Source organism: Aquarana catesbeiana, linkage group LG09, assembly GCF_042186555.1.
Source record: "Aquarana catesbeiana isolate 2022-GZ linkage group LG09, ASM4218655v1, whole genome shotgun sequence".
Classification (NCBI taxonomy): Eukaryota; Metazoa; Chordata; class Amphibia; order Anura; family Ranidae; genus Aquarana; species Aquarana catesbeiana.
This window is the reverse complement of record NC_133332.1, coordinates 68262862-68286309: the sequence shown is the minus strand read 5'-3', so window position 1 is coordinate 68286309 and position 23448 is coordinate 68262862. Positions and strand designations below refer to the sequence as shown.

Genomic DNA, 23448 nt, shown 5'->3' with positions numbered 1-23448 from the left:
CGGACAGGGGTAGTCAGTTTGTGTACCGGTTCTGGCGAGCCTTTTGTGCACAGCTGGGAATTCAGCTTGCTTTCTCCTCTACGTATCACCCGCAGTCTAGTGGGGCAGCAGAACAAGCCAATCAGTCCTTGGAACAATTCCTACGTTGCTATATTTCTGACCATCACAACAACTGGTCAGACCTATTACCATGGGCAGAGTTTGCTCACAACAGTGCCTTGAATTCTGCTTCCCGATTGTCGTTTATGGCGAATTATGGTTTCCAACCTTCCATGTTGCCTGACTCATTTGTTCCGCAGAGTATTCCTGCGCTAGAGGAGCATCTCCGTGGTCTTCGTTCCACTTGGGCACAAGTCCAGGAGGCTTTGCGTCATGCTAATGATAGGTACAAACTCCATGCTGACCGCAGACGCCTGCCTGTGCCTTCCTACCAGGTTGGGGACAGGGTCTGGCTGTCATCTCGCAACCTCCGACTTCGTGTTTCCTCACTGAAGTTTGCACCTCGGTTTACTGGGCCTTTCCGTATCCTTCGCAGGATTAACCCAGTGGCTTACGCGTTGGACCTTTCTCCTAGTATGAGCATCTCAAATGTGTTTCATGTCTCCTTATTGAAACCGTTGGTCTGCAACCGCTTTACCACCTCGGTGCCATGTCCTCACCCTATACAGGTTGAGAACCATGAGGAGTATGAGGCACAATCCATTGTTGACTCCCATAGGTTCCGTGGGCGCATACAGTACCTGGTGCATTGGAAGGGTTATGGTCCGGAGGAACGCTCCTGGGTCTCATCCTCAGACGGTTATGCTCCTGCCCTCCTCCGTGATTTCCATAGACATTTTCCCTTCAAGCTCGGTGGTCTGCCGAGGGGGAGGGGTCGTTGAGGAGGGGGGTACTGTCAGGGCTGGCTCAGTCCTTCCTTCTCTGAGCTGGCCGCTCAGCTGTCGGCTAATTGCCAGCTCTCATCTCTCGCCAAAGTTAACCAGCTGTTGTAGATCTGCTCGTCAGTCCCGCCTACTTAAAGATCTCCAGCTCACTTCATTCCTGCCTTCCCCTTGGACACATCACAAGAAGCCATCTCCTGCATTCCTGTTTATAGACTGGCTTTGCTGACATCCCTTCTGGCTTCTTATCCTGTTTGCTGTTCCTCTACTTGGATCCTTCATCTCTGGCTTGGCTGATTACCCGATCTGGTTATTGAACTCTGGCTTGGCTGACTACCTGATCCGGTTACTGGACTCTGGCTATGCTTTGACTACGCTTACTCTATTTACCTTTTTATTTTTATTAATAAACAAGTGTGATTTTACCGTATATCTGTCTCGGTCTGGTTCATGGTTTCTGACACATAGGCACTTCCCCGTTCTGAGGCTCCGTGACACGATTGCCGGGAGACCGGCGGACTCGCGGTCACGGTCGCGCTGTACATGGCAGGCACGTGCGCTTGCTATCTCCGGCTCTTAAAGGGGACGTACAGGTACCGCTGCCATTGTGCCGACGTGTATCGACTTGCAGCGGTCGGCAACTGATTAAAGACAGGTTTTCGTGATATATTTTTAATATCTAATTATGAAACCATGTTATTTTTTATAAAACCATTAAAGTTCCCCTTAAACCATCATGACTAGGGATGAGCCGAACATCCCCCGGTTCCGTTCGCGGCAGAACATGCGAACGGACCAGAAGTTCGCGTGAACATTCGAACACCGTTAAAGTCTATGGGACCCGAACGTGAAAAATCAAAAGTGTGAATTTTAAAGGCTAATATGCAAGTTATTGTCCTAAAAAGTGTTTGGGCACCCGGGTCCTGCCCCAGGGGACATGTATCAATGCAAAAAAAAGTTTTAAAAATGGCCGTTTTTTCGGGAGCAGTGATTTTAATAATGCTAAAAGTGAAAAAATATTCCTTTAAATATCGTACCTGGGGAGTGACTATAGTATGCCTGTAAAGTGGCACGTGTTTCCCGTGTTTAGAACAGTCCCTGCACAAAATGACATTCCTAAAGGAATAAAAGTCACTTAAAACTGCTTGCAGTTGTAATGTAATGTCGGGTCCTGGCAATATGGATGAAAATTATTGAGAAAAACGGCATGGGTACCCTCCTCCCCCCAGCCCATTACCAGGCCCTTTGGGTCTTGTATGGATATTAAGGGAAACCCCGCATCCAAATTAAAAAAAGAAAAGGTGTGGGGCCCCCAGGCCCTCTATACTCTGAACAGCAGTATACAGGTGATCCAAACAAGACAGGGACTGTAGGTTTGTTCTTAAGTTGAATCTGTTTGTAATTTGGAACAGGTACATTTTGTAAGTGTAGCTCCAGCCAAAAAAACAATTTTTAAGCTTTTTGGATAACAAAGGGAAGCGTTATCACCCCTGTAACATTTGTTTTGCTGTCTGTGCCCCTGTTCAGAAGATTTTACCTCACTTTCTATCCCAATGACAATTGGATTTTGAAAATTTGGGGTTATTAGGGAAACAAGGATTGGTGATAAAGCATCAGTGGAGACACCTTTTCCCATATTAACTCTTATGCCGCGTACACACGATCGGAAATTCCGCCAGCAAAACTCTGATAAGAGCTTTTTGTCGGAAAATGCGACCGTGTGTATGCTCCATCGGTCTTTTGCTGGCAGAATTCCAGCCAACAAAAGATTGCGAGCATATTCTCTATTTTTCGGTTGGGAAAAGTTCCTATTCGAAAATGCGTCTGTACAAATTCCGAAGCGCAAAATTCCTACGCATGTTCGGAAACAATTTAACGCATGCTTGGAAGCATTGAACTTCATTTTCTCGGCTCATCGTAGTGTTGTACGTCACCGCGCTCTTGATGGTCGAATGTTCAGAGAACTTTTGTGTGACAGTGTGTAAGCAAGGCAAGCTTGAGCGGAATTCCGTCGGAAAAAACATCCAAGTTTTTTCCAAAAGGAAAATCCGCTCATGTTTACGGGTTATTACAGGAGAGAATTTCCCTTCCTAGGGGTAGATTTCCTCTCACTTCCTGTTGTCCCCCTCCGTTTGTAAGTAGGAGTCGTTTGTAAGTCAGATGTTTGAAAGTAGGGGACTGCCTGTATATACTATACGGCCTGCCCTATATACTCTGCAGAAAATTGTGTCTTAGGTGTTGAACACTCTAAGCCCTCACAGTTACTCTTGGTGGGCACTGGAATGGGCCTTGCTGTGAAATATTATATCAAGAATTGTAATTACATGCCCCTGTTGAACAGGGCAGAAAAATTGAGCCTTTGGTGGTGGTGTGGTGGTGGTGGCACAACACTGTTAACCCTCACAGTTACTCTTGGTGGGCGCAGGAACGGGCCCTGCTGTGAAATATTAGATCAAAAATTGTAATTACACGCCCCTTTTAAACAGGGGCAGAAAAATTGGGTCTTAGGCAGTGGTGGTGGTGCCACAACACTGTAACCCCTCACAGATTCTGTTGTTGAGAGCAGGAACAAGCCCTGCTGTGAAATATTAGAGCAAATATTGTAATTACATGCCCCAGTCAAACAGGGGCAGAAAAATTGGGCCTTAGGCGGTGGTGGTGGTGGCACAACACTATAAAGCCTCACAGATACTCTTGTTGAGCGCAGGAACTGACCCTCCTGTGAAATATTAGAGCAAATATTGAAATTACATGCCCCTGTTAAACAGGGGCAGAAAAATTGGGCCTTAGGCACTGGTGGTGGTGCCACAACACTGCAACCCCTCACAGATACTCTAGTTGAGCACAGGAACAAGCCTTGCTGTGAAATATTACAGCAAAAATTGTAATGACACGCCCCTGTTAGACAGGGGCAGAAAAATTGGGCCTTAGGCACTGGTGTTGGTGCCACGACACTGCAACCCCTCACAGATACTCTAGTTGAGCGCAAGAACAAGCCCTGCTGCAAAATACTACATCAAAAATTGTAATTACACGCCCCTGTTAAACAGGGGCAGAAAAATTGGGCCTTAGGCAATGGTGGTGGAGCCACAACACTGCAACCCCTCACAGATACTCTAGTTGAGCGCAGGAACAAGCCCTGCTGTGAAATATTACAGCAAAAATTGTAATTACATGCCCCTGTTAATCGGGTGCAGAAAAATTGGGCCTTTGGTGGTGGTGTGGTGGTGGTGCCACAACACTGTAAGCTATCACAGATACTCTAGTTGAGCACAGGAACGAGCCCTGTTGCGAAATATTACAGCAAAAATTATAATTATACGCCCCTGTTAAACAGGGGCAACAAAATTGGGCCTTAGGCACTGGTGGTGGTGCCCTGAAACAAAAATGTTCTTAGAAGCTATCAACATGAACATTGAGGAGGAAAAGGATAGTCACTCAGCATAACAGGATAGTCACTCAGCATAGGCAGTCTTCAAGGGATCTCACATTTATAGAAAAATTAATCGGTTACATCAGCATCAGGTGCTTGGTAGCTGGTGATCCAAGACTGATTCATTTTTATGAAGGTGAGCCGATCAACTGAGTCTGTGGACAGGCGCACTCTGTGATCAGTTACAAAGCCTCCAGCAGCACTGAATGTGCGTTCAGAAAGAACGCTGGATGCAGGACAGGCCAGTAGATCAATTGCATATTGTGCAAGCTCTGGCCAGTGATCCATCCTCAAGACCCAGTAACCCAGTGGATTTTCAGTTGGAAAGGTCTCCAAGTCTGATCTTGCCCCTAGGTATTTCTGCACCATGTAAATCAGACGCTGACGATGGTTGCAGGAACCGATCAGACCTTGGGGCTGCGGACTAAAGAATTGTCTGAACGCATTGATCAGACGGCCACCTTCTCCACCGCTCCTTCTGTGACTGACCGAAGCCTCAGCAACACGTTGTCCAGGAGGACCCGGAAATTGTAACCTCCCAAGCTCTGGAAACGCATTGCACAAACCTTTCTGCAAGGCCTCCCAAAGATGTTTCATCCTCTGCTCCCTCTGCGAAGGCTGGATAAGTTCCGCAACCTTACCCTTGTAATGTGGATCAAGAAGGGTTGCCAGCCAGTAATGATCCCTCTCCTTGATACCACAAATCCGAGGGTCCTTTCGCAGGCTTTGCCAGATCAGGGAGGCCATGCAGTGAAGGTTTGCTGAGGCATTCGATCCGGAGTCCACTGGGTCACTAAGGATGACATGATCCACAGCCACCTCCTCCCAGCCACGTACAAGTCCATAGGTTTCTGGGGACTGAAAACGATTCCTTGAAGACTGCTGCTGATGCTGAGTGCTAGGCTCCACCTCCATGCTGACACAATCCTCATCCTCCTCCTCCTCTTTCTGTGTAATCGGCAGGCCCGCAGGAATACTGTCTGGATAAAGGGGGCCTTGAAAGGTAAGGAAGTCCTCCTCTTCCTCCCTCTGTTCTGCCTCAAGTGCCCTGTCCATTATTTCACGAAGCGTGTGCTCCAACAGGAAGACAAGAGGGACAGTATCACTGATGCATGCACTGTCACTGCTCACCATCCTCGTGGCCTCTTCAAATTCTATCAGGACAGTGCATGCATCCTTGATCAGTAGCCACTGGCATGAGAAAAAAAAGCCAAGCTCCCCTGACCCTGTCCTGGTGCCATACTCACACAGGTACTCATTGATGGCCCTCTGCTGCATGTGCAGCCACTGCAGCATAGCCAACATTGAGTTCCACCTGGTGGGCATGTCACAAATGAGGCGGTTCTTGCAAGGCCACCTTAAGAGCATTATAGGCCCCTGGGCAATACAGTGCACTGGGGCCCTGTCTACATAATCACGCACGAGAATAAAAATGCAAATATAATATAATAAGGCTATATTTATTGGTACTTCCAACAAAATCAGTGTATAAACATTAACACAACATTTGGACAATATAACACGAGTTTGATGGGCACAGTGGCAGCGTTTGATGGGCACAGTGGCAGCTTTTGATGGGCACAGTGGCAGCTTTGATGGGCACAGTGGCTGCATTTGTTGGGCACAGTGGCAGCTTTGATGGGCACAGTGGCTGTGTTTGATGGGCACAGTGGCAACTTTTGAGGGGCACAGACAGCGGTGTGTGAGGCACAACTGAAACATACTTAAGTAGACAGTGTTAGACTTACCTGAGGCCGCTGGCCTGGTGCAGTACAGTGTGTCACTCACAGCAGCAAGGCAGCGCCAGCTATCAAGGGCCATCTTTCCTCTCCACTCCCTCTCCACGCTGTGTGAAGAACATGGCAGAGGTGGGCGGAGCTTGTTCACTAGCAGCTGGGGCGGCCGCGGCGCACTATGAATGCTGGGGCAGCCGCGGCCTCTGACTGATGTCACTAGCAAGTGAGCAACCAGTGCAGTCAGTCAACTTAAGCAGCAGATTGCAGCACTGAGGATCGGCCCTGGATGGGGCCCTCCAGACAAGTGGGGCCCCCGGGCAACTGCCCAGCGTGCCCAATGGAAAAAACGGCCCTGGGTTCTTGGGCAGGTTGCATTCCTTTTGATAGTCAGCCAGCTAAACACTGGCATTATATGACCGGCGGAAATGCCCACAGACTTTTTTGGCCTGCCTCAGGAGACCCTGTAAGCCCTGGTACCTGCACAAGAACTGCTGCACCACCAAATTAAGGACGTGAGCCAAACAGGGAACATGGGTCAAGTGTCCCTGTCAGAGGGCGGAAGCTGGCATAGCGTCAACCACCTCTGAGTCTGCCCCTGCAGAGCTGACAGCATCTCTGCCCTAGTGTGGCTCCTGTCCCCTAAGCAGACCAACTCAAGCACCGCATGGCATCTTTTTGCCTGAGTGCTTGCGTAGCCCCTTGAACACCTACGGAGCACCACTGGTTCCGAGGACAAATCTGCAGAGGAAGATGCCATAGAGGAAGAAGAAGAGGAGGTAGTGGAGGAGAGAGGTGTGGCAGAATCACCACTACTAGCATTTTGGAGGCATGGTGGCGGAACAAGCTCCAACAATACTGCACCCTGTCAGGCATTCCATCCGAGCTGCCAGCAGAGTTACCCAGTGCGCCATGAAAGAAAGGTAAAATCCCTGTCCATGCCTGCTGGACCATAAGTCAGTGGTAATATGCACCTTACCGCTGACCGTCCTGTCCAACGAGGCCAAGACATTGCCTTCCACATGCCGGTAGAGAGCTGAAATAGCCTTCTGTGAAAAGAAATGGCGTTTGGGAACCTGCCACTGAAGTGCCGCACATTCCACAAATTCACGAAAGGGGCATTGTCTACCAGCTGAAAAGGCAGCAGTTGGAGTTGGAGTTGGAGTTGGAGTTGGAGCTAGCAATTTAGCCAAGCTAGCATTCAGCCACTGAGCATGTGGATAGCTGGGACCGAATTTCTTTTGACAGTTTAGCAACTGGGTTAGGGAAATTTGCCTGCTACAATCGGATGTTGGTGTAGCAATAGCAGATTGCCCGCAAGTACTTGGCACACCTAATTCTACACCTTCATTCCTCCCAGTGCAGGTTTATGAGAGGACTGAAGGTATAGTGGGGTTGGAGATCCCAGCTGATAAGGAGCAAGGAGAGGTTTTAGTGGCCTGTGAGAGTCTGCCTCTCCTTGGTGGCCTGAAGTTTACTAGAAAAAGTACACCAGGAATGGCCTGCAGCCAGATATAGGCTTGGCTAGACTAGAATGCAGTGGATCTATATACTGTATGTAGGAGACTGTATATATATTTTATGCACTGCAGCTCACTGAATCACCTGCCTGCCTGAAAGTATATTTGAAAACGTACACTAGGAATGGCCTGCAGTCAGATATAGGCTTGGCTAGACTAGAATGCAGTGGATATATATATATGTAGGAGACTGTATATATATTTTATGCACTGCAGCTCACTGAATCACCTGTCTGCCTGAAAGTATATTTGAAAACGTACACCAGGAATGGCCTGCTGTCAGATATTGGCTTGGCTAGACTGGAATGCAGTGGATATATATATATATGTAGGAGACTGTATATATATTTTATGCACTGCAGCTCACTGAATCACCTGCCTGCCTGACAGTATATTAGAAAAAGTACACCAGGAACAGCCTGCAGTCAGATCTAGTTACACTGGATGCAGTGGATGTATATATATATACAAGACTGTATATATGTATTATACAGGTATCTGCACCCCCCTCCCCTCGAAAGGTGCCAAATATGACACCGGAGGGGCGGAGGGGCCCGAACAGCGGAAATTAAAGGGGTTGTAAAGGTAAAAATTTTTTCACCTTAATGCATTCTATGCATTAAGGTGAAAAAACTTTTGACAGTACCGCCGCCCCCAGGCCCCCCGTTTTACTTACCTGACGCCTCGAATCTTCGCTGCTCGTCCTCGTCAGCTTCATTGCAGCTCAGCCTGGTCGCTGATTGGCTGCAGTGGATGGATTGAAAGCCCGGGGGGCGGAGCCGAGTGATACAGCGAGCGGCTATAGCCGCCGGCTGTATCACGGGAGCGCGCCCGCAAGCACTCACCACCGTGCGAGGGAGCTCGCATGAAGGTGGTAAATGCTTGCGGGGAGGAGCTGAAACAGCCGCCGAGGGACCCCAGAAGACCAGGTTCGGGGCCACTCTGTGCAGAACGAGCTGCAAAGTGAAGGTAAGTATAACATGTTTGTTATTTAAAAAAAAAAAAAATAATAACTTTACAACCCCTTTAAATTTTTGTGTGGAAATCCGTTTTAAATACACTGCAGCTAACTGAATCACCTGCCTGCCTGAAGTATATTAGAAACAGTACACCAGGAACGGACTGCAGTCAGATCTAGCTAAAGTAGATACAGTGGATATAGATATATATATATATATATATATACACATATATATATATATATATATATATATATATATATATATATATATATACAAGACTGACTGTATATATATATATATATATATATATATATATATATATATATATATATATATATATATATATATATATATATTAAATACACTGCAGCTAACTGAATCGCCTGCCTGCTCAATCTAAATTAAATGACACTCTCTCTCGGTCAACGCCAGTAACACACTACACAGGGCCGACTTAACCCCCTGAGCCATAATTGGCCAAAGGCACCCTGCCTTTGGCCAATTATGGCTCTCTTTGCTGATGGCGCTGTGATTGGCCAAAGCATGCGGGTCATAGTGCACGCTTGGCCAATCATTAGACAGCAATGCACTGCGATGTCGCAGTGCATTATGGGGTGTGACGCGCCACTCGAATTTGGCGCGAATGTCCCACAATGTTCGTATTTCGACGAACACTCGAACAGCCGATGTTTGAGTCGAACTCATGTTCGACCCGAACATAAAGCTCATCCCTATTCATGACATAAACTTTGCCAAAATGGAAAACCCTGCATAATAAGAGAAAGAATACTTTTAATAACAGGACAGGAAGAAAGGGGAAATGTCTTCCGAACCACGCCCACTCTATTCAAGTCTAAAAAAATATTTTGGCTGGACATACAATTTAAAGTCATTTATAAAGTGGTACTGGTGAAACAGAAGCTTGTGTTACCTCAACACCTTGTGACATGTAGCATTTATATGTTTCCTAATGGCACACATATAGGCAGGTGCAGTCTGTACTCCTTACTGCAGGGGGCACTTGACCAAAGTGGCAATGCAGAGGGGGAAGGTTGTGGGGAACTTGGTTCCTCTATGACTTCTTGCGGTCGCAGAGAGACAGCTGTCTGATTGGATGCTGGTGTTCCATGTGACTCCAGCAGCCATCTTGTGTCAAGCAGAATCTATTTAAGACTCCGGCTCCCACGTTTGTCACACTTTATGCAGGTGGCTAGCATAGTGACAGGATCCCTGTCTGAAAGGGACAGTGCTTAGAGGTAGGGAAAGATTCCAGAGGACTAGGGACAGTGCAGGGACAACATCTACCTCTCTTTAGGAAGCCTCCTCCTTTGGATGTGGACCTGCCAGGCTGCAGTTCGCTCCTCATTGCAGATGCTGTTGACCTCTTCAAGTCTTCAGACTGCTGTCATAGTTCATAACTGGCTCTGGACGGGTGTGCCTACCTGCCGGGCCTAATTAAGTTGTGATGAAATTTTCTACAATAAAACTTTGTTACCTGGCTGTGTGTGTTTACTGCCCAGCACACCATGCTGCACCTTGCTCACACACAAAATGTAAGCTGTCATATGCAAGACATGCAGTGAACTGCCCCCCTAATGTGTAGGCACATGAAGCTGAAAATCTCATCCTCATATGTTTTTTTATAAAACCTTCATTTGAAGTACAATTGAAGGAAGACACTGGTAAACATATATTCTATCAGGTTGTGTCCCCTTTACATTTCTTATATTGTCTAGGAAAATTTCCAGGAAAACTAATCCCCTGGGTAAGGCAAGGTGCTTTACACTTACCTCTGTGTTCCCAGTCCAGATATTGTTGACCAGTCTAAAGCCGCGTACACACGAGCGGAATGTCCGACAGAAAAAGTCAGATGGAAGCTTTTCATCGTCTATTCCGATTGTGTGTAGGCCTCATTGGACTTTCTCTTTCGACAATTCTGACTGACCTAGAAATGGAACATGTTCTAAATATTTCCGACTGAACCAATTCCTATCGGGAAAACAGATGGTCTGTATGCTGTTCCAACAGACCAAAAACGGCGCATGCTCTGAAGCAAGTATGAGAAGGAAGCTATTGGCTACTGGCTATTGAACTTCCTTTTTCTAGTCCTGTCGTACGTGCTATACGTCACCTCGTTCTGGACGGTCAGGCTTTGGTCGGACTTTGGGTTGACCATGTGTAGGCAAGACCGCTTGGAATTCTTCGGAGTTTATTCCAATGGCAAAACCGGTCATGTGTACGCGGCATTAGATATCTCCCCTAGAAATGTCAGTATTGCCTAATCACAGCTTGTGCTCTATCCAAAATATGGCCTCACACTCTCCTAAAGGATTTTTCAGGAAGTTAAATTTAAATGAAAATTAGGTATCCAGCTAGGAGAGGGTAACACCATTGTGGGTTAGAGATGCAAACTGTGGTGAGACAATTTTACCATCAGCACATCAGAAAATAGCTTATTTTTGGTTGCAGTGGCCTTGTTTTCAGGGCAGTCTGAGAGATGGCAAATATAAATACATATATATATATATATATATATATATATATATATATATACTGTATACTTAATGTAAACGTATTACCAGATGAATATATGGTTAGACAATGATAACATTGCATTCAACCTGTATGTTCCCAGAAAATCGCGCCAGGAAAGCCAAATGGTAAGCAACAATGGAGTCAACCTTCTTGTTAAGAGCCGTCACACTCAGAGCAGGAGGAGAAGACGTATGACCTGCCCAAGCTCAGCTGAGATTAACAAGGCTTTGATGACCGTCACATTAGAACAACTGGGGAAAGGATGCAGCATGCATGAACTTATGGAGAAGTGCATACAGTCATTTGGTAAGTGGTTGACCATGGACCTAATGGACTATATAGTGAAAGCAGGAAGCCCATTGCAAGAAATGTGAGGCCATTGCCTCCTGCGCCACTCTTGTTTTTTTTCGGAGTTGTCACTTCAGTGTAAGGAAGGCCCCAAAACATCTCATATGTGTCCTTGTGCAGAATTTTGAGTCCTGTCTCAGTCTGAGCAACGTGAATGTGAATTTCATCAAATGTGGTCATATTTTCAAAGAGACTTAGGTTGACTGTTGTGTGATTATGAAATATTGAGGGAATGCCTCAAAGCTGCTGCTTACAGTATATAATTGAGATTGTTCCAGTCATAGTTTTTTGCTCAACTTCCCACTTGAGGATCAGACCCATGTGACTGTGGCATGCTGCTTTCTTTAGTAAATGCACATGTTTCTAGGCTTCAAGGGGACACAAAACAGGTTTCTCAAAGGTTGAGGTGTGAGTTGGTAACTCAATTGCTCCTACACATATGAAATGCTAAATAACTGATACACTTCCGCGCTTCTGAACTGAATGTGTCACCACTGCGCTCATAAAGAAAGTGAAATATCTTAAAGCTGCCCACTTAAAAAATAAAAAATTAGTATAGTATTTTAAATGAAAAAATAGTGGCGCTGCAAATATACGAATCCATGACAGAAACTCAAACCTAAATCAGACAATAAATTGAAAAACTAGTGACAGTAAATCATACATTTAGTGTCTAAAAAATGTCAAAAACAATCTCCACGTGTCAAAGTGTCCAGAACTAGTCAAAAAAAATATTAATTAAGAAAAAATTAAAAGCCCATGCATAGTGATAAGGTTCTTATAGCGTGAATAATCTTAGACCAAAACGATATAAAAATATATTCCACCACACCAAAATGTGACCGTGATCCACTCCCTTTTCAAATCGCACTCACCAAAAAGATATGCCTTGCATTCTCATGCTCGGCACACAAGCTGTTACAAACCCACCAGGGGTAATCAAACTTCAGCTCTTAGCAGCACTCAATGAGGGAGGAAATTCCCAACAACAGTTGACTGTTGGGACTGTTCTTATGGTTGGTAGACAGTTTCATACTATAAAACTTGGATTTGAAGGTGGTGTCTTGTTACAGTATTTTCATCTGCCAGGTGCAAAACGTAAGGTCTGTGTAAGCTAGTCTCTGGAGTCAAAGCTTACACAGAGCTTAGGAATGATTAACCCAGGATGAAAATGTGTTTCTCCATACTTAAAATACTGTTTTTTTTTCCTATGTCTTTTGGCACTGGTGGGGGAGAGAAGTAAATGAATCTGCCATTCTCACCTAGGTTTTCTCCAGAGGCTATTATATGATGATTTTAGATATTGTAAGGTGGTTATTCTTCTCATTGACCACCAAACTAAAAATCATTCCTCCCACTGACCATCAAGCCAACATACCATAAGCTGTAGATACAGTAGTTGTTGTCAGGAGTTTCGGTTTGAAAGTTTTTTCAAGGGTTCCTCCATGTTAAAGAGTTTGAGAAAGGTTAAAGTAAAGTATACTTTTGTGGATGGGCAAGGGGCTTAAAGCAAACCAGTTCTTTTCCCTGAAAACGAATATTTGATTTAAAAATGTGTTACAAATATGACAGTCCACAGATTAATCTCATTTATCTAAGGACACCCATAGATTTCAGGCAGGGCCGTCTTTAACGCAGGGCAAACGGGCACTTGCCCTGGGCCCAATCTTTGTTGGGGGGCCCGCGCTACCCGTGAATTGGGGCCCCGATGGCAGCTTTGCAGAGCGCACAAAGGACACGGGAGGATGTATTCCCGCGCTAGCCAGCTGAGAGGGGGCGGGGCCAGGAGCTCCACTGACGCTCTGACCCCGCCCCCGTCCAGCCTGTATACTTGGAACAAAGCGGCTGTAGTGAGAGCCAGTGATCGGAGAGGGAGCGTCAGTGGAGCCCCCTCTATACTGGCTGGTGAATGCAGAGGTCCGGGGGCGGGGCCGGGAGCTCCACTGACGCTCCCACTCCGATCACTGGCTCTCACTACAGACGCTCTGTTCCAAGTATACAGGCTGCACGTGGGCGGGGTCAGAGCGTCAGTGGAGCTCCCGGCCCCACCCCCCTCAACTGGCTAGCGCGGGAATACATCCTCCTGTGTCCTCTGTGCAGTCTGCAAAGCTGTCATCGGGGCCCCAATTCACGGGTGCCGCGGGGGCTGCCAACAAAGCATCAGTGGAACTCCCGGCTGTTGTAGTGAGAGCAGAGAGTGAAAGCCCCGCCCACAGACCTGGATGTATGTAGTGATTTTGGCTGGCCAGGTATGTCCTTACACCCATAAAATGCCTAATCATGCGCTGCGCTTGAGTAACCCAAAAATACTCCTTACTTATACACTTTATTGTTTAATTGAATTTAAATATTTATTTTCACATTTTGAGAAATTACACTTTATGTATAATATTATTGTACTATTTGATTGACATGCTGTCAAGTCTCTCACTTACCAGACCGGAGAGTCCACTTGGGCAGAGGGTAGGCTCCCTTACGTATCCGACTCGCAGCCCCTGGTAGAGCAGACAGGAAGCACACGAGTGCGGAGTGGTATGAGGGCCTGTGCAGGAGTCCGTATTCCGGAAGCTAGCAGTCTTCAAACAGCAGATAATAGTCAGAGGCACAGGCAACGGGTGCTGAGCAGGAGCTAAAGACAGGTCAATACACAGGCTGGGTTTGGCAACAGGCGGGCAGCAGAGGTACAGGAGGAGCAGGCAGAGGCGAGGTCAAAACAAGCCGGGGTCAGATGCAGGCGGAGGTCAGAAGAGTCCAAAAGGCAAGCCGGGTCGTCAACAGATCAGGAACACAGGAACTAGGAACAGGCAACAGGAACTAGGCACGGGAGCTGTTGATCAGGCAGCACTGATCAGAGGGAGAGGGAGGCCTAAATAGGCTGATTGGCGCCAAACGCCGCACCCGTACCACACGCGCCCGAGCGCGCCCCCGGACAGCGGCGCGCACACCAGCACCACCAGGCAAACGCATAGTAGCGCCCACAGGCAAACGCGCGCTAACGCGCATGCGCGTACGCGCCCAGGCACCACCGCGTCCGCCACGGCCAGCCGGAATGCCAACACCAGTGCCTATAGAGGCAGGCACCCGCGCACCCGCAGGAACGCGCGCACCAACGCGCCCTGGCGCGCGACGACGCCCAATCAGGTGACCTCTCTGACACATGCACATAGTTGGATATATTTTTGGGTTACTCAAGGGCAGCGCATGGTTTTTAAATTAACCCATAAAATGCCTGACTGTTTAAACCCTGAACTGTGTTATTCAACTGTAAAGCTGTGCGTTGCTGAAAGTTCTCTGACCATCACCTGTATAATGTCTGCAGTCTCTGATTGTCTCCTGTAGTATGTCCGCAGTCTTTAATTGTCTCCTGCAGTATGTCCGCAGTCTCTAGTAATCTCCTGCAGTATGTCCGTAGTCTCTGATTGTCTCCTGTAGTATGTCTGCAGTCTCTGGTAATCTCCTGCAGTATATCCGCAGTCTCTGGTAATCTCCTGCAGTATGTCCGCAGTCTCTGATTGTCTCCTGCAGTATGTCTGCAGTCTCTGATTGTCTCCTGCAGTATGTCCAAAGTCTCTGGTAATCTCCTGCAGTATGTCCGCAGTCTCTGATTGTCTCCTGCAGTATGTCCCCAGTCTCTAGTAATCTCCTGCAGTATGTCCGCAGTCTCTGGTAATCTCCTGCAGTATGTCCACAGTCTCTGGTAATCTCCTGCAGTATGTCCGCAGTCTCTGGTAATTTCCTGCAGTATGTCCGCAGTCTCTGATTGTCTCCTGCAGTATGTCCGTAGTCTCTGGTAATCTCCTGCAGTATGTCTGCAGTCTCTGGTAATCTCCTGCAGTATGTCCGCAGTCTCTGGTAATCTCCTGCAGTATGTCCGCAGTCTCTGATTGTCTCCTGCAGTATGTCCGTAGTCTCTGATTGTCTCCTGCAGTATGTCCGCAGTCTCTGGTATTCTCCTGCAGTATGTCCGCAGTCTCTGATTGTCTCCTGCAGTTTGTCCGTAGTCTCTGATTGTCTCCTGCAGTATGTCTGCAGTCTCTGGTATTCTCCTGCAGTATGTCCGCAGTCTCTGTCTCCTGCAGTATGTCCCCAGTCCCTAGTAATCTCCTGCAGTATGTCCGCAATCTCTGGTAATCTCCTGCAGTATGTCCGCAGTCTCTGGTAATCTCCTGCAGTATGTTCGCAGTTTCTGGTAATCTCCTGCACAATGTCCGCAGTCTCTGGTAATCTCCTGCAGTATGTCCGCAGTCTCTGATTGTCTCCTGCAGTATGTCCGCAGTCTCTGATTGTCTCCTGCAGTATGTCCGCAGTCTCTGGTAATCTCCTGCAGTATGTCCGTAGTCTCTGATTGTCTCCTGCAGTATGTCCACAGTCTCTGAACCTCTCCTGTAGTATGTCTGCACTCTCTGACACTCTCCTGTAGTATGTGTATTAATGTGCCCCTTTACTTGCTCAATTATTTGGGATTGCTCCACTGCTCAGTGAGAGGTAATGATGTGCATTAACCTCTAGCAACCAATCAGCGAACAGTAGTGATCTGCTTTAATCTCTAGCAACCAATCAGTAAGTGGTAATGATGTGCTGTAACCCCTAGCAACCAATTAGTGAGCGCTAATAATATACATTAACCTCTAGCAACCAATCGGCAAGCAGAAATTATGTGTTGTTACCTTTGGATATCAGCCAGTGAGCAGTAAGGATAGGCTGTAACCTCTGGCAAACAATTGCAATCGCTGCGTGATCTGCTGCAGTAAACTGATTTTGAGTCTACCTGCTATTTTTTGTATGTCTCAGAATGGAGGGGGGGGGCCCAAGAAAATGTTTGCCCAGGGCCCAATCAAAATTAAAGATGGCCCTGATTTCAGGGGGTGATCAGAGCTTAGGGCATAATCTAAACACCTTCAGAAAAAAACACCTGGCTGGTGTGCATTCATGTTTATGACTATAAATGAGAAATGAAGAATAGCATGCATTAGTTGCTCATCCTCTGAGGAACAACTGAGATCAAAACAGGTCATCTTACCTGATTACTCTGTGGGGCACTCACAAGAGCTGCCTTGGCCTCATTTTCTATAATCCATTTGCAATATAAATGTCAAGCTTTTTCTAAGGTACCACCATTCCTAGATTGTAGGCTCTAACGAGCAGGGCCCTCTGATTCCTCCTGTATTGAATTGTATTGTACTTGTACTGTCTGCCATAATGTTGTAAAGCGCTGCGTAAACTGTCGGCGCTATATAAATCCTGTATAATAATAATAATAAGGATAATAATAAGCCTTTAAACTGTCAGAACTTTGTTTATAAAAATAAGAAGTGATTGTGCTACCTAGGAGAAATCAATCAGATCGAAATGTTGACAATATGATACCTAAACAGACAGTTTGATATTTAAGACCCATTGGGGTTATCAGGCATTTTAATGAATGTTAGATGCTCAATGCATTTACCAGATCTTACTTGTTTTGTTTTGACCCTGGTGACTGAGAAGATGCGGATGGAAAGCTCTGGAGAAATGAGGACACTGTTAACATGGTCCTCGTCATGCACAGCTGGGTGGTGCCATCAGCAGAGTTTGCACAAAAACTTCTTCAACTATATCCTTATCAGCATAAATCCATCAGCAGGGTGATTTCATATAGATTATGTCCTGCTTATTTCTTTATAATGGTATTACGTTCCTTGACAACCACTTACCTACAGGGAAGCAGATCAAAACCAAAGGAAGAACCAGATTTGTCATTTGTTAAGGTAAGCATACATCTCTCCTTGTATTGGTTTCCTGGCTCAAATGTTTTCCTGTGTGTCAAATAAAATAAATAAAAATGTACTTTTTTAATATTGTACCCAAATGTATTTTATATAATTGTTTTAGACAACTGTAATTTCGGTGGTATTTTATAACAACCAAATTTTTTATCATTTAATAAATAGAGGAATAAAGAGCAACAATGTTGAAAGAAAACCTTTTTCTAGTATTCTGTTAAAATAAAACACTCCTGAAATGAGACCCTTTTGGAAAGTGTGAGATTTTTTTTTTTTACTTTTTTTTTTTTTTTCCAAAATGAGGAAACATGATGGTATTGAGGTTGTTTAAGGGACAAAAGTACTTCAAAGTGACAGAGGAGAGTATAAGTGGGTCAGCTAGTAAGAGACTCTTCGCCCTGCATTATCAAAGTGAGATTCTCATTTGGAACTCCAAAGAAACAGCTAAATACACTGGGGAAATATACATGCTGTCTGTGTATATGTATACTGTATATATGCACTGCTGTGCACGTTTTAGACAGGTGTGAAAAAATTATGTAAATTAAGAATGCGTTCAGAAACAGAAGTGTTCATTGTTTATTTTATCAATTCAATCAACAAAATGAAAAGTAAATGAACAGGAGAGAAATTGAAATCAAATTAATATTTGGTGTGATCACTCTTTGCCTTCAAAACAGCATCAATTCTAGGTACACTTGCACACAATTTTTGAAGGAATTCGGCAGGTAGGTTGTTCCAAACATCTTGGAGAACTAACTACAGATCTTCTGTAGATGTAGGCTGCTTGAAATCCTTCTATCTCCTTGTGTAATCCCAGACAGACTCGATGATGTTGAGATCAGGGCTCTATGGGGGCCAAACCATCACTTACAGGACTCCTTGTTCTTCTTTACAATGAAGATAAGTTCTTAGTGACATTGGCTGTATGTTCGGGGTCATTGTCCTGCTGCAGAATACATTTGAGGCCAATCACACACCTCCCTGATGGCATGGCATGATGGATAAGTATCTGCCTGTATTTCTATTTGCAGAAATGCAGCCCAAGACTTGGAAGGAACCTCCAACATGTTCCACTGTTGCCTGCAGACACTCATTATTGTACCACTCTCCGGCCCTTCGGCAAACAAACTGCCTCCTCCAAGTCAAAGCCTGTTTTGTGATAGTGAATGGCAGTCTCAGCCTGGACCCTACCAGGTCTTGCCCACAATGCATTTCACTCCGCTCACAGGAGTTTACTCATGGGGATTAAAAGAGCTTGAACAGCACATCTTAAAACCCCAGTCTGCTTTGAAAGCTTTGCCTGGGAGAGGAGATGCTGATGCAGTATAACTACCTTGGGTCTTGTTGCTGTGCTCAGTCTTGCCATGACCTGTGACATGAAACTGTCTTCTACAACCTCACCTTAGTAGCAGAGTTTGGCTGTTCCTCGCCCATTTTTAAGCCTCCTACACAACTGTACATATGGAAATTATTATCATTAGCACCTGCTTTGTGCAATTAATTAATCATACTGCTGACTCTAATCCTACAAAATCCCTGACTTTGTGCAAATATACAAAGTGCGTGAGTGTAAGTACTGATGTTGGTTTGAAGCAAAAGGGTAGTCACACCAAATATTGATTTGATTTAGATTATTCTTCTGTTTGTTCATATTGCATTTTGTAAATTGATAAAAATAAACAATTAAAATATATATTTTTGAGGGCATTCTTCATACATGGCTAAAACTTTTGCACAGTAGTGTATATATTATATATATACTGTCTGCAAAAGGTTTCTGATTTGTACATCACAGGCAGGGTGCACAACCAGACAGATGACACCATGTTCTAGCATGGATGCTCCTAAAAGTTGCAATTCTTTAATTTATTTATATATATAGCACTGTCAATTTAACTTTACATATATATTTTACATTCACATTAGTCCCTGCCCTCAAGGAACTTACAATCTAAGGTCCCTAACTCACATTCATACATACACATACAAGAGCAAATTTACATGGGAGACAAATTAGCCTACCAGCATGTATTTTGAGTGTTGGAGGAGGAAACATGTGCAGGTAGTGACTCGTGGAAGAGTAGTTTATATTTTATTTGCTGACGTAGAAATGTCTGTCCTGTCTGATTAATATTTGAACCAATAACTGTTGGCCTTGAAAGTTGATACAACGTTTATGGTTGTTAACAGAAGATTGTGTCCGTGTCTAAACACTTCTAGAAACACCATTGTGTTTTAATGATAAACTCATCTGTTTCACACCAGATTCTGGGTAAATCACTATCCAGAAATGTTCCGGCTTGACCGTGAATTAGAAGAGCTAATGTGTGATTTTTGGGAGGTGGTTAAGGACCGAAGATGGCCAAATGACCACCGACAAAGTCTTCATACATCATTCACGTAAGGACTTTATGTAATCCAGTCTAATCTATATTTCCCCAGCAGCTGAGTAAACTTTACTTCTCTTTTCTTTTTCCATGCCGTTCTTGATTTGCTTTGTTTTATATTCTTCACTTTTCCTTTTTTATCATTTTCAATGCCAGATTTGAGCCGGAAAGCCCACAGGCTTTTCCAGAGTCACCAAGTTTCAACAAGAAGAGGAAAGTCTCCCTTCTATTTGATCATCTGGAACCATCAGAACTGGCAGCGCATCTCAGCTACCTGGAGTTCAAATGCTTCTGCAGGATTACGGTAAAAAGAGACTCTACAATAAAACAAAATTGCCTAATGAAAGCAAGAATTCTAAAAGATTTATAGTCCAAAATTGTATGTTTATTATCTGAAACATGAAAATAAAGCACATTTACTGGATGATTGATGGGAAGTGTAGGCTCATAACCACAAAACTATTTTAAACTGGTAGAGACTGGAGTATGGGTTTGATGTTCATTTGTTAAAATTGTAATTACTAAGATGACTGTCTAGGTAAAAACAGCATAAAAATCAAATACATTAACTCACCTTTAAAAATTTAGTTTGATTATTGCTTATCACAATTAAACAGTGTCAAAGGGAAGTTTCATAGGGTGTGAACAATGTGTTCACTATAGTCAAATGATGGGAGACATTGTGCAGCTTTAGCCTTTAAACAAATTGAAAGCTTCCATTAGTGTTTGAGAGGATAAAGAGACTTGTGATTCTTCTTTAGACAACACCTAATGGAGTGTTCCCTCAGTGAGTTATGCTTACATTGGTCATAAAGAGGAATGAAAGGGCAATTAAGAGTACCGCCATGACAAATAAGCCCTTTCTGTCTATAAAGTGATATGAGCACACCTTATTACTCTGGTGCTCAACTTACGGACCAGGACCCCATACGGCTCTTTGGGACTTTCTGTGTGACCTTCGGGGCTCCTGCAGACAGTAAATGGATAGAAGACAATCCGCAACTCCATACATGCTCTTCAATAATTCCAAATTTATTGTAACTCCATAAAAGATAAATATGTACAGCAGAAGTTAACGAGTTTCAGCCATAATGGCCTTGTTCACAGGTTGTGAACAAGGCCGTTATGGCTGAAACGCGTTAACTTCTGCTATACATACTGTATTTATCTTTTATGGAGTTACAATAAATTTGGAATTATTGAAGAACATGTATTGAGTTGTGGATTGTCTTCTATCCATTTACCTCGTTAGCAGCTGAGTGACTGCACATCCTGCACCCGACAGCTCTGGAGGATCTCTACATAATCTGGGGTAGTAGCACCTTTTTCTTCTATTCCCTGCAGACAGTAGTCTGTGCTTTCTCATTGCCCTGTAATAGCAGAGTCTCATGTAATGTGACTTTATGTAGCATGCCCATAGTCTCTGTCCATCCCCAGTTGTATGTCTGCCATCTCTTTTTTTCAAGAGCCCGCAGAACAGAGCAGATTAGCAGATTGTGTGTGCAATGTCAGGCTTCTGCAAACACTGCCTACAGCAGGGGTCGGCAAGCCGCGGCCCGCCACCGCGTCCGTCCCGTCAGTGCCTAGAATTATTTCACGGGCATCCGGCCTGCGGACATGTTCGTTGCTGTCCTCTTCATTGGACAGCGGCGAGCGGCCAGTATCACAGAGCTAGATGGGGGTGGGAACTGCTGGAGTTTACTTTTTTCATTACATGCAGGTGATTGGTTGCCAGGCGATCCTAGCAACCGGTCACCAACCGGTAATGTGAAAAGTTAACTCCAGCGGTTCCCACCCCCATCCAGCTCTGTGATACCGATCTCTGCTCTGCTCGCTGTACACCTGTGTAAGGTAGGAGATTTCTACCTACACAGTGTGTGTGTGTGTGTGGGGGGGGTGGAGGGGGCAGAGGACACTACAGTGGGGGGGGTGTTGCAGGGGACAGAGGACACTATGGGGGTACAGAGGACACTACAATGGGAGGGTGGTGCAGGGAACAGTGGACACTACAGTGGGGGGTGCAGGGGACAGAGGACGCTATGGGGTACAGAGGACACTACAGTGGGGGGTGGTGGTGCAGAGGACACTACAGTGGGGGGTGCAGGGGACAGAGGACACTATGGGGTACAGAAGACACTACAGTAGGGGGGGTGCAGGGGACAGAGGACACTATGGGGGTACAGAGGACACAACAGTGGGGGGTGCAGGGGACAGAGGACACTGCTTTGGGGGCACAGGAAACTTGCTATGGGGGAGGGGGGCAGAGGACACTATGGGAGTGATGTGAAGGGGGACAGAGGACACTGCTATAGGGGTACAGAGGACACTGCAATAGGGGGGACCTTATTAGGAACCCCATCACCCCTGGGGACAGGGACCCCTTCACCCCTGGGGACAAGAACCCCTTCTTCCCTGGGGACAAGGGCCCCTCCTCACCAGGGAACAGGGACTCCTTCTCCCCTGGGGACAGAGACCCTATCACCCATGGGGACAGGACCCCTTTTCACTTGGGGACAGGGACCACATCACCCTTGGGGACAGGGACTCCTTCTCACTTGGGGACAGGGACCCCATCATCCCTGGGGACAGGGAGCCCATCAGTGGCAGCTGGTGCTCCATTTTTTTGTTGGGGGCGCAAACAAAGCCCCAACACCCCCCCCCCCGTCTCTCGCCCACAATAGGGCCTACAGGCAGACAAATCGATAGACAAACAGACAGATAGACAGAAAGATAGATAGATAGATAGATAGATAGATAGATAGATAGATAGATAGATAGATAGATAGATAGATAGATAGATAGATAGATAGATAGATAGATAGATAGATAGACAAACAGATAGATAGATAGATAAACAGATAGACAGACAGGCAGACAGACAGACAGGCAGACAGACAGACAGGCAGACAGACAGACAGACAGACAGACAGACAGACAGACAGACAGATAGATAGATAGATAGATAGATAGATAGATAGATAGATTGTGTAAACTGTAGTACAAGGTGGACAGACATTGGCAGGCTGTCAGATGACATTACCTTGCAATGCTTTTTCTTCATTTATGGAGCCGATTTCACAGTGGCACAGAAACCGGAAGTGACGCTGCTGCCCGGGGAAAGCACCGCCATATCCTACGGCGGTTCCAATCAACAGCAAGACATCAAGAAGAATGACAGATAAGGGAGTGTAGAGGCGCTTTGCATTGCGCCGCAAAGCATAACAAGAACCCGCAAATGAAGCATCTCGCCTGCAATTAGGTGATTGCATTGGTGTCACGCTTCCCACAGTGCACTTAAAGGACCTGTTTTTTTTTTTTTAAAGGGCCTTTTTTTTGTGACTAGCTTTGGGGGGGGGCGGCGCCCGTGCACCCCCTATGGATGGGCTGCCACTGGACCCCATCACCCCTAGGGATGGGAACCCCATCTCCAGACCATGTTGACTGGCAGGGCTGGAGTCAGCCACCCTTGGGTGCCGGGGGGGGACAGTAAAATCCGAACCCCCAGTCATATACTCCCTCAGGGTGAACTGGCTTTGTATTAGTGAAGCACCTTAAAGTGAGGTAAACCTGTACTGTTATTATTACTATGTTAGAATATTATCTTAATTTATTAGCAGGTGAATGCAGTCCTCCATGCATTCACATACATTGAATCCGGGCCCTTAAGTGGAAAGAGGTTGCTGACCCCTGGCCTACAGCTTTCAGCCCACACCCCAAATGGGCTTTCTTTTTGAAAGCTGTAGGAAGTGTCCATGAACTACAAAAGGACTCATCAGCACCCTTGCAGTTCATTGAGAACTACAAGTCGTCTGCTACGGTGTCAGACAGGACTTGTAGTTTATTCATTCACAAATCCCTGTGAATAGATGATGCAGCTGTGTGGT

The 23448-nt window shown here is 45.7% G+C and overlaps 1 protein-coding gene across 2 annotated transcripts in view; it reads left to right on the top strand.

Moving 5' to 3' along the window:
* Window positions 1-23448, top strand: part of RASGRP4 (RAS guanyl releasing protein 4) — a 73803-nt gene that overhangs the window by 10254 nt on the left and 40101 nt on the right. For both annotated transcript variants that reach the window (XM_073598706.1, XM_073598707.1), the window contains exons 2-6: window positions 11165-11370; window positions 16900-17005; window positions 17106-17159; window positions 19443-19577; window positions 19721-19868. In XM_073598706.1, the coding sequence (XP_073454807.1) occupies window positions 11165-11370; window positions 16900-17005; window positions 17106-17159; window positions 19443-19577; window positions 19721-19868 (649 nt within the window). The remainder of the gene's footprint in view (window positions 1-11164; window positions 11371-16899; window positions 17006-17105; window positions 17160-19442; window positions 19578-19720; window positions 19869-23448) is intronic.